The sequence below is a fragment of the Pygocentrus nattereri genome, chromosome 8 (assembly GCF_015220715.1).
Source record: "Pygocentrus nattereri isolate fPygNat1 chromosome 8, fPygNat1.pri, whole genome shotgun sequence".
In the NCBI taxonomy this organism is placed as follows: domain Eukaryota; kingdom Metazoa; phylum Chordata; class Actinopteri; order Characiformes; family Serrasalmidae; genus Pygocentrus; species Pygocentrus nattereri.
The window spans coordinates 19,636,064-19,649,688 of NC_051218.1; the positions used below are offsets into that span (position 1 = coordinate 19,636,064).

General features: G+C 40.9%; 1 protein-coding gene across 1 annotated transcript; it reads left to right on the forward strand.

The window, feature by feature from the left end:
* Positions 1-555: 555 nt before the first annotated feature.
* phf6 (PHD finger protein 6) lies at positions 556-13,625 on the forward strand. The gene is made up of 11 exons (XM_017707073.2): positions 556-714; positions 2,784-2,967; positions 3,238-3,339; positions 3,512-3,645; positions 3,744-3,790; positions 3,894-4,057; positions 4,235-4,378; positions 7,097-7,201; positions 10,196-10,329; positions 12,034-12,166; positions 12,933-13,625. The coding sequence occupies exons 2-10, from the start codon at positions 2,836-2,838 to the stop codon at positions 12,164-12,166; spliced, it is 1,095 nt and encodes a 364-aa protein (XP_017562562.1). The 5' UTR covers positions 556-714; positions 2,784-2,835; the 3' UTR covers positions 12,933-13,625.

The window sequence follows — 13,625 nt, forward strand, 5'->3', positions numbered from 1 at the left end:
GCAGCCCATGCTTTCTATTACCTACACTGTAAATAAACCTGAGGTGGTGGAGTTTCTTTACAATTAACAATTTTACACCAAACCACTATGAATTTTTAAATCCGTGGAATTCCCCATTTAATCTCCTGGGGACACACTGCCCTGCACAGTTTCAATGATTGTCTGCTCCAACCCATCCAGTCCAACTCATGAGGGGCTTGATAATCAGTTGATGAGCTGGGTAAGTTGTGAAGGAGACAGGGAATAGATAAAACTGTTCAGAACAGTGGGTCCCCAGGAGCTCGTAGATCATGTAAGGATGTACATATTCACATTATGGAAAACAGTCACACAACAGACAACTTCATCTTATTTCAAACACAAGAAGTCTACATTTATCTTATACTAACACAATCTTTAAAGCAGCAGCATACAATAGAAAACAAACTAGAGCCCTAGACCAGGAGACAGAAGCAGAACTCGACAGAGTGAAGGGAGCACACGCAGTCAAAATGAGACGCACCCCGGTTAGCCTAAAGGGGCGTGGCGTGCTCATGAGTGGCGAACAAACGTGCTTTTTGCAGTAAGCCAAGCCTATGCAACGTAACTTGAATGCTCCGCAATGGCTACAATCAATCTGCAGCCGTTCAGCGCTCAGTAGAAGGAAGGACGCGCACCACCAACCTCCTGTTTGCCCTGTTCAACGGGATAACGTGGTACAAACACACCTCAGCGGTAAGGACTTGTAACGTGACATTTTAAGAGCAGGAATTATGCTGCGATGATGTGTGTGTGCTGTGGTGCTGCGAGTCCCTCCGTATGTGGATTGATGTAATGGGTATGGCGGTCTCCACACTCGGAGCGGGTGAAATAATCGCCTGCTAAACAATGTGAAATACGATGATCTTGATCCATAACCCGCTGTCTGTAACGTTACCGAGAGCGACTTTACCCGAATGTTTTGAAGGACCGTTTGTGCTCATGTTCTCAGCGTGGGCCTTAGAAGCGCGTTCTCGGGGAGAGATCTGATCCCCTCTTTCTGCAATTTCGGGACACCTTTTAGAAATTGGCACTGGAGTAACCAGGCTAAGTTACAGAATACAGGAAAGCGAAAGTGGTTTTAATCCCATAAAGTCGTAATAGTTTCTGAGGTTTCGGGCCCTCGCTTCCACCATTTTTAGCCACAACACACCGTAAGAGCTCTCTGCTTTAGTTTCATTCAGACTTTTCAGCTCATGTTCTTGCCTGTTTACTTGGCTGTCCAGCGCCTGCACGCTGGGTTTCGTGGCTATTTATGTTGCTGCCGCCGCTCCGTAGCGTTTCTGAGCTATCGTGGCACCAGGCCTGTTAGCGCCAAACCAGTGCCGAAGAAGCAGTTACGAGAACAACCCATGTCGTTAATCTGAACAACAAATAGATGCTCAGTGACCACAGGAAAGGGAAAAGGTTTCACCAGGTCTACCTCGACTAGGCGACAGAATTTTCCTCACTGTTAGCGGGCTCGGCTGTGGCTTTGGACACTGGGTTTGAAACCGAGCTAACCTAGCTACGCCACGCTTTTTCTCTTGTCTTGTTTATTCTTTAGAAGACTTGCTATCCTTATTTTCTGTTTACTAATCTAGGTTAACCTCATTTAATCGTTTTAATCGTTTACATCCCGTGTGGCGACCTCGGTTTCACTTTCGCGCGTTTTTGGCTCGGAGTTGGTTTAATAAAGACTTCGTGTTTTCGCTATCGATTAACTTGGTCTTGTTTCTGAAACGTCTGCGAAATGTTGTCAGATTAACGTGAATGTCTGAATGTCTATGGGGCTGTAATGGGTGTGCAGTTTATACGGGGCCTACTGCTCAACCCTAACTTGCTCCTCTCCGTCTAAATTCGTACATGCTTATGTACTTCCATACATTACAAACATATTTTAATACGTTTAAGTAACGTTAACCTGCCCTCTGTCACAAGCTTGTACTTTAAGTCTCCTACAGGCCTGTTTAAACACAATCAACACTGGTAGGCCTGTGTAGACTTGGCAGAGTGGCATCTTTGAATAAAAAAAAAAAGATATTGAAAAAAGTGACACATTTCCTTACAAATTCTACAGTATGCTTTGAGTTAATGTGGAAATTGACTGCTTATGTACAGTTTGGTCATGCAGCTGCTGTTGTACTGCTGATCACTTTCTGTGAAATGTAGTTTTTTTTTTTTTTTTTTTTTTTTTTTTTTTTTCCTTAAACAGTAGTTTATAATAAAACAAAATGACCAATTTTGTTACAGATTCTACAGTCTGTGCTTTGAGTTTAGCTACATATACAAGTTTTAAAAGCTGCTTATGTCCGTTTTGGGTCGTACTGGTGTTTCTCTTTCTGAGAATTATAATAAAGATAATATATATTATACATGGTATATGTGTTGCTATGAGAGAACAGTTTTTATAGGTGAGAGCCAATATTCTTGCGTATAAAGTGATGTATATTGTTGCAGTAAAGTGAGAGGGATGTGCAAGCGGAGTTCTTTCAGGCAAACTTCTGTTTATGTTGTAGGCCTCTCCATTTTTTTTAAAATATAGAAGCAAAACAACAATTTTTTCAAGGGCTTTAAACACAGCATACAAATGCATGTACAAAAGAAGATTTTATTCAACATTCAATTTATTTTGGCTCTGTAAGTTTTATTGATGCTGTAAAACTAAAGTATTTCATGGTGGCACATTAAGTGTTAAATCACAGGACTTAGTGGTTTCTATATCAAAGTATAATTGAGTCTCCTCTGTAAACAAGATTATAATCTCATTCTCCATTTCTTTACAGAACTGTTCTCTGGCAACATCGTTCCCTTGTCACAGTGTGGAAAAAACCAGCCATGTCTGGGCAAAAGAAAGGAGTTTCAGCGCGTTTGCGAAAATGTGCCTTCTGTAGAACTAACCGAGACAAGGAGTGTGGCCAGCTACTAGTATCAGACAACCAGAGGGTGGCAGCCCACCATAAATGCATGGTGAGTGGACCATCTGCTGGCCTAGTTGCAATCAGATGTGTTCAATGGGACAGAAAAAAGCCCTCTTTCAGAAAAGGTGTTAACAGCTAATTACAGTTGTGTTTGTAAAGCTGGTCATAGGCAGATGACCTACGAATAAGAGACGCTTAGGAACGTAAACTGAGTGAGATTGCAAATCTTTATTTGCACAATGTGTCATCACTGTTTATTTGCATAATTCTTTAACATTTTCGTCTTTATTACAAATTAATGTAATGATTTATTTTACAGCTCTTCTCCTCTGCGCTGGTGACATCTCACTCAGACAGTGAAAACATTGGGGGATTTTCTATTGAGGATGTGAAGAAAGAAATCAAAAGAGGAAACAAATTGGTAAGTGTCAAGCAACTGCTTTGCAAACGTCTTGCAGATCTAGTGAATAGCTTTGTCTTTGTAATTGCTTGTGTATATATATATATATATATATATATATTATATAATATCTTTTAGCAAAATAAGCAATGGTTTAACTGCTTTTCCATATCTTTGCTGATCTTTTGTATAGATGTGCTCATCTTGCCATCGGCCTGGGGCTACCATAGGCTGTGACGTTAAGACGTGCCGGCGGACGTACCACTACTACTGTGCCCTCTGGGACAAGGCACAGACCAAGGAGAACCCCTCGCAGGGCATATACCTGTAGGTGATATTACTTCTTGTGTTCTGATTTCCAAAACTGTTAAGCCTGATTTATAGTACTTTTATTACACTTCTGTATCTGTGCTTTTGAAATGCAGTGTTTACTGTCGCAAACATCGAGAAGCCTCCCAAGACGCTAGTGATGGTAATAAGTGCTTACTGATTTATTTGTATAGAGTAATACACAAAAAATAACTATAGTTATTAGCATTGTCTGCTAAATGTATTGATTGTGTGCATTCTGTTAGAGGAGCAAGGAGTTGCAGTCAACGATTCAGATTCATCTCCCCCACGAAGCAGAGGGAGAGGGAGATTTGAGAAGAGCAAAATCAGAGGAGTACCACGCGGCCAGTCAGATGACACCCGCTCAACCTCTTCGCAAGGCATTGATGAAATGGAGAGCTCTTCAAATGTAAGACCCTCACTAATCCCCATTGACTTACTGTGCAATAAGCTTGATATCTCAGAGGAAAACGGTGAAATATAAATATTGCTTGTTTGTTCACTGTTATTCTTTTGACACAAGAAGTAGATCTTGTGATTTTGACTTTTTTAGCAGTGTTTTACGTGGTAATTTGTTTTAATGTAGCGAGATCGGTCCCCACTGAGGGGAAGCCCCAGTGAGTCAGGCCTTCGCTGTGGTTTCTGCCATGCTGGTGATGAAGAGAATGAGACTCGTGGCGTTCTTCATTCTGACAATGGGAAAAAAGTTGCCGCCCACTACAAATGCATGGTGAGTCACACAAGCCCAGTGCTAGCAAGATCATTGGGCTTCTTTGTGATATGATGTGATCTTTTTTGAAGTTTGAAATTTAAGTGGTGTGTTGTGTGTGTTTTATTTATTTATTTTTTTTGTGTGTGTGTGTTAAGTTAGACTGACAGTGTAGTATGGATGGGGCACTGTTTTAACAATATACTGCAGCATAAAATGATCACTGTTTTAGAGGGAACTTAACGCGTCTGCGATGCAAAGGCAATTTTATTGGTGAACTACTAGTTGGAAATCTTACTACGGTATTAGTTTCACCAGTACATAACAATTAAACCAATCAAGTGTACAAACTGTATAAACCATGCTAACCGGGGCCCCTTATCTGAATGGATAAATCAGCCTTCTTTCAGTAATCACTAATCTCTCACTGTGTAGTCAGTTACAGTCTGAATCAACGTAATCCCAGGCTGTTATTGAGAGAGCAAGTGTTAGAGAAACATGTGGAAGTAACTGCTGGTCTCTCTGGACAACCATAACCTTTAGGCTTGGTTTAGCCTTTAGCATAGTAACCCATTAGTCGTGCTAGTGTGTCTACTAGCACAGCCTGCAGTGCACCTCTTTTGCCAGCTCTACACATTTCTCATGTTTATGTAAATGAACTATGATTAAAAAAAAAAAAAAATATATATATATATATATATATATATATATATATATATATATATATAAAATGTGAATATGAATATGAATGAGATTTGGCTCAAAAAAGTCTACACTCAAAGGTCTGATGTCCCTGCCCTCTGCTCTCTAAATGTTTTGTTTCTAGCAGCATTTTATTAGTATTGTACAAAAATGGAAAATGGAGTTCTGTAAACTTAGAAGTGCAGTACATAAATTAAACAAAAGGGCAATGCATATATAGTATGCATCATAATTTTAACAAGCAGTGAGCACACCCACAAGAGACCAACTTGAGAAGACATTAGTGACTTGTCACCTCCTAATGTGAACATGCTGTATGCAGGCTTCGATATACTTGTTATTCAGTTGTTCATTTTAAGTTTACCTAAAATCACCTTAAATTTACCTATTCAGTAAATGCTATGCAACTAATTTGTAAATGATGTAGTTCTGAGAGGAAAGATAATTCTTCTATTGAATGATGTTAGTTTCATAGAAGTTACCAAAAATTAAGTTTTAAGATTAATAACTGACTAATAAGCCAAGGGTGCAAGTCATGATCCAAATAGATACTCTAACAGCAGGACAATATGGAATGTGTGTTGGTAATTTGGTTGGTAACTAATTTGTGATGGCCATGATGGAGTGTGTGTATACATACATACTTACGTGTGTGTGTGTGTGTGTGTGTGTGTGTGTATATATGTATGTATGTATATATATATATATATATATATATATATATATATATATATATATATATATATATATATATATATATATATATATATATATATATATGTACTGTATTGGGACACCTACACGTTTCACCTACAGGAGCTATTATGGTCTCCCATTCTAAATCCATAGGCATTAATGTGTATCCTCTCTTTGCAGCTATAACAGCTTCCACTCTTCTGGGAAGCTGTCTAAAAAATTTGAGTGTCTGTGGGAATTTTCACCCATTCCTCCAGAAGAGCTTTTGTGCTCTGTTGGATGTGGGGGCCTGGCTCACAATGTCTGTTTTAATTCATCCCAAATGTGTCTGATGAGGTTGAGGTCAGGGCTGTGTGAGGGCCAGTCAATTTCTTCCACACCAGACTCACTCAACTATGCCTTTATGAACCTTGCTTTGTGCACTGGAACACAGTCATAATGGAACAGAAAAGGTTCTTCCCCAAACTGTTCCTACAAAGTTGGAAGTATACAGTTGTTCAAAATGTCTTGGTGTGCTGAAGTATTAAGATCCCCTCACTGAAATTAATGGGCCTAGGCCAACTATGGAAAACAACCCCATAGCATTTTCCCTCCTCCACCAAGCTGTACAGTTGGCACAGTGCAGTCAGACAGGTAATGTTCTCCTGGCCTTCACCAAACCTAGACATGTCCATCAGACTGTCAGATAGAGAAGCAGGATGTGTTTCTACTGCTCCAGAGACCAGTGGCAGTGTGCTTTACACCACTCCATCTGATACTTGACATTGTGCTTGGTAATGTAAAGCTTGCATGCAGCTGCTGGGCCATGGAGTGCCAGTACAGGTTTGCAGCTCTGCAGTTATTTGGTCAGCATAGTGTTAGTGACTTTTATGCACTATGCGCCTCAGCACTCTGTGACCCCATTGTGTAACTTTGTGGTCTATTACTTTGTGGGTTCAGTTGGTGTGGACCCTCATTGCATGATGGAGTATCTAGGAGGGGAAAAAATGTAGTGAACTGACCTGTTACTATGGTGGCATCCTATGACAGTACCACGCTCAAATTCAGTGAGCTCTCTAGAATGACCCATTCTTTCACAAATGTTTGTAAAGGCAGACTGTATTGCTAGGTGCTTGATTTCATACAGCTTTGGGAATGGACCTGTGAATGAAATGCTTGAATTCAATGATTAAGAGGGGTGTCCCAATACATCTGTCCATATAGTGTACAGAAATGATACAAGAGGTTCAGTAAAGTGTGTAATACCCGTAGTAAAATCATTTCACAGTATTAATGAAGAATAACCCACTATGTATTAGCCTGTAAGTCTGCTGAAACTTTTTTTTCCTTTTTCTGTGTCAGCTTTTCTCTTCGGGAACTGTACAGCTCACTACCACCTCACGAGCAGAATTTGGCAACTTTGACATCAAAACAGTCATACAAGAAATAAAGAGAGGAAAAAGAATGGTGAGTTCAGCTTTAATCACAACCTCTGTGATTATGATGATCGGCTCACACAGTCAGTTTATGCATCTGTATTCATGAAGGAATGTACTTTGTGTACTTCTGGTGCCGGTCCCAAGCCTGGATAAATGGTGATGGTTGCGTCAGGAAGGGCATCCGGCGTAAAACTTGAGCCAAAACTATCATGCGGATCACAAATATGATTGCCATACCGGATCAGTCGAGGCCCGGGTTAACAGCGACCGCCTCCGGTGCTGTTGACCAGCAGGGTGCCGGTGGAAATTGGACTACTGTAGGTCGAAGACCATCAAAGAGGAGAGGAGGAAGGCAGGTTAGAAGGCAGCGAGAGAGAAGGAAAGGCAGGAGTGTGGAGGTTAGAGTAGGGATCTGAACATAGGGACAATGACTGGTAAAGGCAGAGAGCTTGCAGACATGATGGAGAGAAGGAAGGTAGATATTCTGTGTGTCCAGGAGACCAGATAGAAAGGAAGCAAGGCCAGGAACATTGGAGGTGGATTCAAACTGTTCTATCATGGTGTAGAGAGGAAGGGAAATGGAGTAGGGATAATCCTAAAGGAACAGTTTGGGAAAAGTGTTCTGGATGTAAAGAGAGTGTCAGACAGGATCATGAGCCTGAAGTTGGAGGTTGATGGTGTAATTTTGAATGTGGTCAGTTCATATGCACCACAGGTTGGTTGTCAGTTAGAGGAGAAAGAGGAATTTTGGAGTAAGGTGGATGAAGTGGTAGGTTGTGTCCCTAGAGAGGAGAGATTAGTGATTGGTGCAGACTTCCATGGACATGTCGGTGAAGGGAACAGAGGGGATGAAGAGGTGCTGGGTATGTATGGTGTGAAAGACAGAAATGCAGAAGATCAGATGGTTGTAGATTTTGCAAAGAGAATGGAAATGGCTGTGGTGAACACGTATTTTCAGAAGAGGGAAGAACACAGGGTGACATACAAGAGTAGAGGGAGGTGGACACAGGTGGATTATATCCTTAGCAGGAGATGCCACCTAAAGGAGATTGGAGATTATAAAGTGGTCCCAGGGGAAAGTGTAGCAAGGCAGCATAGGGTGGTTGTCTGTAGAATGAAATTAGAAACAAAGAAGAGGAAGAGAGTGAAGACAGAGCCAAAGTTTAGATGGTGGAAGCTGAAGGAGGAGGATGGTTGCAGGCAGTTCAGGGAAAAATTGCAACAGGCCCTTGGGGGCAGTGAGGAGCTACCTGAGGACTGAGAAACTACAGCTAAGGTGGTGAGAGAAACTGGCAAAAATGTGTTGGGTGTTTCGCCTGGTCAGAGGAAAGAAGACAAGGAAAGTTGATGGTGGAATGAGGAAGTCCAGGAGAGTATTCAGAAGAAGAAGGCAGCTAAGAAAAAGTGGGATAACCAGAGAAATGAAGGAAGTAGGCAGGAGTACCGTGAGGCTAGTCGCATAGCGAAAAGAATGGTGGCAAAGGCTCAGGCCTATGATGAGCTGTATGAGAGGCTGGACAGTAAAGAAGTAGTAAAGGACTTGGCTAAACAGAGAGATGGAAAGGATGTACAGCAGGTTAGGCTGATAAAGGCTAGAGAGGGAAATGTACTAGTGAGTGAACAGAGAGTGTTGAGTAGATGGAAGGAGTACTTTGAAGAACTAATGAACGAGGAAAACGAGAGAGAGGAGGACAACGGAGGGAGAGATAGTGGAGCAGGAAGTGCAGAGAATTAGTAAGGTGGAAGTGAGTGCAGCTTTAAAAAAGGTGAAGAATGGAAAGGCAGTTGGTCCAGATGACATACCTGTGGAGGTATGGAGATGTTTAGGAGAGAAGGCAGTGGACTTTTTAACCAGGTTGTTTAACAAAACCCTGGAGAGTGAGAGGATGCCTGATGAGTGGAGAAGCAGTGTATTGGTCCCCATTTTTAAGAACAAGGGTGATGTGCAGAGCTGCAGTAACTACTGAGGTATAAAGTCAGGTGTAGCTGAAAAGTATGTTAGGGTGGTGCAGGACATGTATGAGGATAGTGAGACAGTGGTGAGGTGTGCAGTTGGTGTGACAAATGGTTTCAAAGTGAAGGTAGGGTTACATCAGGGATCAGCTTTGAGCCCCTTCTTGTTTGCAAAGGTGATGGAAAGGTTGACAGATGAGGTCAGGCAGGAGGCTCCATGGACCATGATGTTTGCAGATGACATTGTAATCTGTGGTGAGAGTAGAGAGCAGGTGAAAGAGAATCTGGAGAGGTGGAGGTTTGCACTGGATAGGAGAGGAATGAAGGTCAGTAGAGACAAGATGGAATACATGTGTGTGAATGAGAGGGAGGCAGGTGGAAAGGTGAAGATGCAAGGAGTAGAGGTTGTAAAAGTGGATGACTTCAAATATCTTGGGTCAACCATGTTGGAGAGGGGTGTCAGGGCTGATGTGTGACAGAAGGATAGCAGCAAGAGTTAAAGGGAAGGTTTACAAGACAGTAGTGCGTCCTGCTATGATGTATGGTTTGGAGAGTGTGGCTCTGTCTAAAAGACAGGAGGCTGAGCTGGAGGTGGCGGAGATGAAGATGCAGAGATTTTCGTTGGGAGTGACAAGGCTGGACAAGATTAGAAATGAGCAGATCAGAGGGACAGTGAAGGTGGAGCAGTTTGGAGATAAAGCCAGAGAGGCCAGGTTGAGATGGTTTGGACATGTGTTGAGGAGGAATAGTGGATATATTGGTCAAAGAATGTTGGAGATGGAGCTGCCGGGCAGAAGGAGAAGAGGTAGACCTCAGAAGGTTTATGGATGTAGTGAAGGTGGACATGGAGGTGGTTGGTGTTAAAGTAGAGGAGGCAGTGGATAGGGCAAGATGGAGGCAGATGATCCGCTGTGGCGACCCCTAAAGGGAGCAGCCGAAAGAAGAAGATTCATGAAGGAAGCTTTTGTGTGTAGCTGTACTTGGTGGTTATTTAATTAAAACATGTTTGTCATCTGAAGAGCTTTTTTAAATGTTGAATTCATTACAGTGTAATTGTGGTGGGTTTCAGAAATGTACCCTGTGTGGCCAGCTTGGAGCTACCATTGGATGCGAGATAAAAGCCTGCGTGAAAACTTACCACTACCACTGTGGCCTTCAAGACAAGGCCAAATACATAGAGAACATGGCCAGAGGCATTTACAAGTAAGTCCTACATTGTTGACCTTTAGTGAAAAGTGACACGTCCTCAATAAAGATTCAGAGACCCAACAACCTGCTTCAGTCAGTGTTGGTTAAATGTGAGCGAACTGTATAGCTGGAGCTCACATAACTGTACCAATGCATGCTTTCTTCCCAGTTTTCTTTCTTGACAAACTGGCTTTTTTTTTTTTTTTTTTTTTTTTTTTTTTTTGGTGACTGCATTCTGATTTCTTTTTGCTGTCTCTCCCACGTTATGATGTTTATTGACATTATCTTTACCTCCTTTCTTCTCTTGTATAATTGGTTTTAGATCTATAGAAAGAATTCATTAAAGAGGAGGTCGTAAAGTTTAGTCCTTTAGTGAGCATGATGCTCATATGCTAGTGTGATATGTAAGGGGAAAATGAGCAATGATTCCTCAGGTGACTGAGAATGTTAATGCAGAATGTGATCAAACTCTCAAGAATAGTCTGTCCACAACTACAGACAGTGTTGACCTTTTTGTAAAAAGTGACATGTCGTCAATAGAGATTCAGTGATCCACAAAATTTTTGGGGCAGGGGTTGTGATATGCACTCCAACCCTTACATAAAACCATAATTACAAAGATGAATGCGCATTTGAGAGTTGAGTGACGTAAAAACCATTGGCACTGCTCTACAGGCATGTGGTCTGATAGTTATTATATATTGCTATTTTTGTATCATGATACAGTACAAAGACATGTTAACAATTTTCACATTTACTTAGTTCTGTAATTTTTCAGAGACAAGTCATTTTACAAGTAAATTTCTTATTTCTGATCTTGTTTGTATGTAAAGTGTATCATTTACCTTCTGGGTGAAATGACTGAGGTGCATTTTCCAATGTGGATCTATCACCCTCAACAAACCGTGGAATCCAGGGGACTCCATTGCCGAGTAGAGGTGCAAATTAGAATCTATACACATCCGTATGGAGTTATTTGTTTCAGCACTTAGCAGCTGTTTGAATCCTGTGTCTGGAGCAGCTGCTGCGACTCGTGTTTTTTCCTTGCTTTGGTGACGCAGGAATTTGGCTGATATCTTCACAAATGAAATAGCTTAGCTGAGATATTGGCACAGGATCTGATACTAGCTCAGTGTCAGCCCACTGTCACTATTCAGTCTACCATCGTTCATTGTTTCTGTACTCAACCGGAAAACTGAAGTATTCACAAACAGTGGATGATTGCAATGATGACTTGTAAAGGGAAGGTTCACTGCAAATCAACATGAAGTTATTTTGACTGATCTATAATGAAACCTTCCTGTGCTGATGGGATATTGTGACTGGTCACTTCCGGGATGATTAAGAGCACATGAGTGAATGGATTCATGAGTATGAAAATCATGCCATGGCCTTCAATCCCCAGAACTCAACCCAGAGCTCTTATAGGAGACTTCAGATGACCATGCTCTCCACTACCATTATCAAAACTCTAAATCAGGGAACATCATTTGAAAGAATGTTGATCCATCCTTCCAGTACAGTCACACAGAATTGCACAATCTATTCTAAGGTGAACCAGTTCTAAGCTGTTGGCTCATTTTGGCCAAACACCTTCCTAAAGCACTTCATATAGTTTTTTTTTCTTTCACATAAGCATAACATCGGTTGTTCATCTTTTCTGACCAATTCTGACTTTTTTTTTTTTTTTTTTTTTTTTTTTTTTTAACCAATTAATAGACTGTACTGTAAGAATCACAGTGGAAATGAGGAGCGGGATGAAGAGGATGAGGAGCGGGAGAGTCGCAGTAGAGAAAAGGCTGCCAACAACCAGGGGAGAACCCCTCCTCTGCCTCAAGTCAATGGCAACTAGGTGAGCATCTAGAGATGATTCTGCAAAATAGTATTTGTATATTAAGTGAAGATTTCAAATGGGGGAATTCGAAAGATTTCTCAATTTTTCTGTAAAATGAAATGTAAAAGAAAAATGTGCTCAAAATGGTGCGTTGTAGAGAATCTTTCTGAATTAGACTTACAGTGGTGGTGATAGTAACCACAGATCTTAAGCATTTAATACCTTTTTAAAAGCTCCTTTACAAAAACATTACACGAAGTGGTTAGAAGTATGCTGCCTGGTGTCAGACATTGTATTACAGTAGTTCTGAAATATTGGTTTTGGCCACACAGAGGTGTGTGTGTGTGTATGTATGTATGTATGTATGTATGTATGTATGTATGTATGTATGTATGTATGTATGTATGTACGTACACACACACACACACACACACACACACACACACACACACACACACACACACACACACACACACACACACACTAGTGATGGTTTTGGATAGTAAATAAAATTTGCCTTTTATACATTGCTACCCCTCGTTCCTATCACCACTACAGTAAAGATGTGTAAGCTGATATGTTTCTCTACAATAAACCATTTCACATCAAACCACTCTGAATGACTGTTCATTTACATTTTCACCCGTTAACCCATACAAAAATGTTGCAAAATGTTTGTGGAAAGCTAGTTTGAATTCTACAGCTAGTACAACTGCTGTTATACCACAATAGGAAAATATTGAAGAACTTGTGTTTTAAAAATACTGATGTTTGTCTCTTGCAGATTATGAAGGCCGATGAGGGGGGAAAGGACAAGTTATTTTTGTATTGTGCTCAATTAGAACATAGGAGCCAGCTTACAACATCGACCGTTTTAATTTTCCCTCTCATCGCCAGAAGTCCTTTAACCATTGACAACTGGCCATACATTTCTATGCCTTTTTCTGAATAATTCAAGGACATCACAAATAAGACTGGAGAGTCCAGTTTGTTCCAAAATCCCACTGAACTCAATGAGGTGCTTTTCAGAACAGTCCTACGCAGTGACTTTTGAAAGGAAGATCCTCGTTAACAGTGTATGTCAGTTCAAGACAAGGCTCATTCAGTGTCAAACAACCTGCTTCAGTCAGTGTGGGATAATACGTGAGTTGCTGTATATCTGAAGCTCACGTGACTGGACCAATGGATGCTTTCTTCCCAGTTTCTTTCTTGACAAACTGCTCTTTCACCGGACCCATTTTTGGAGACTGCCTTCTGATTGTTTTTACTGTCTCTTCCAAATTCTGAAGTTTAATAAGCCTATCGCTGTAATTTTCTGTCAAAGGATTGACATTCTCTTTACCTCTTACTTTCTCTTGTATCATGTATTATATTTTACTACTGTATTATATTCATGAGTAATGTTGAATATCTGTGGCTTCCTTTATAGTCTTGAGTCAGGATTAAAGATCATTGGCTAGCATGCACTTTTCTTTAA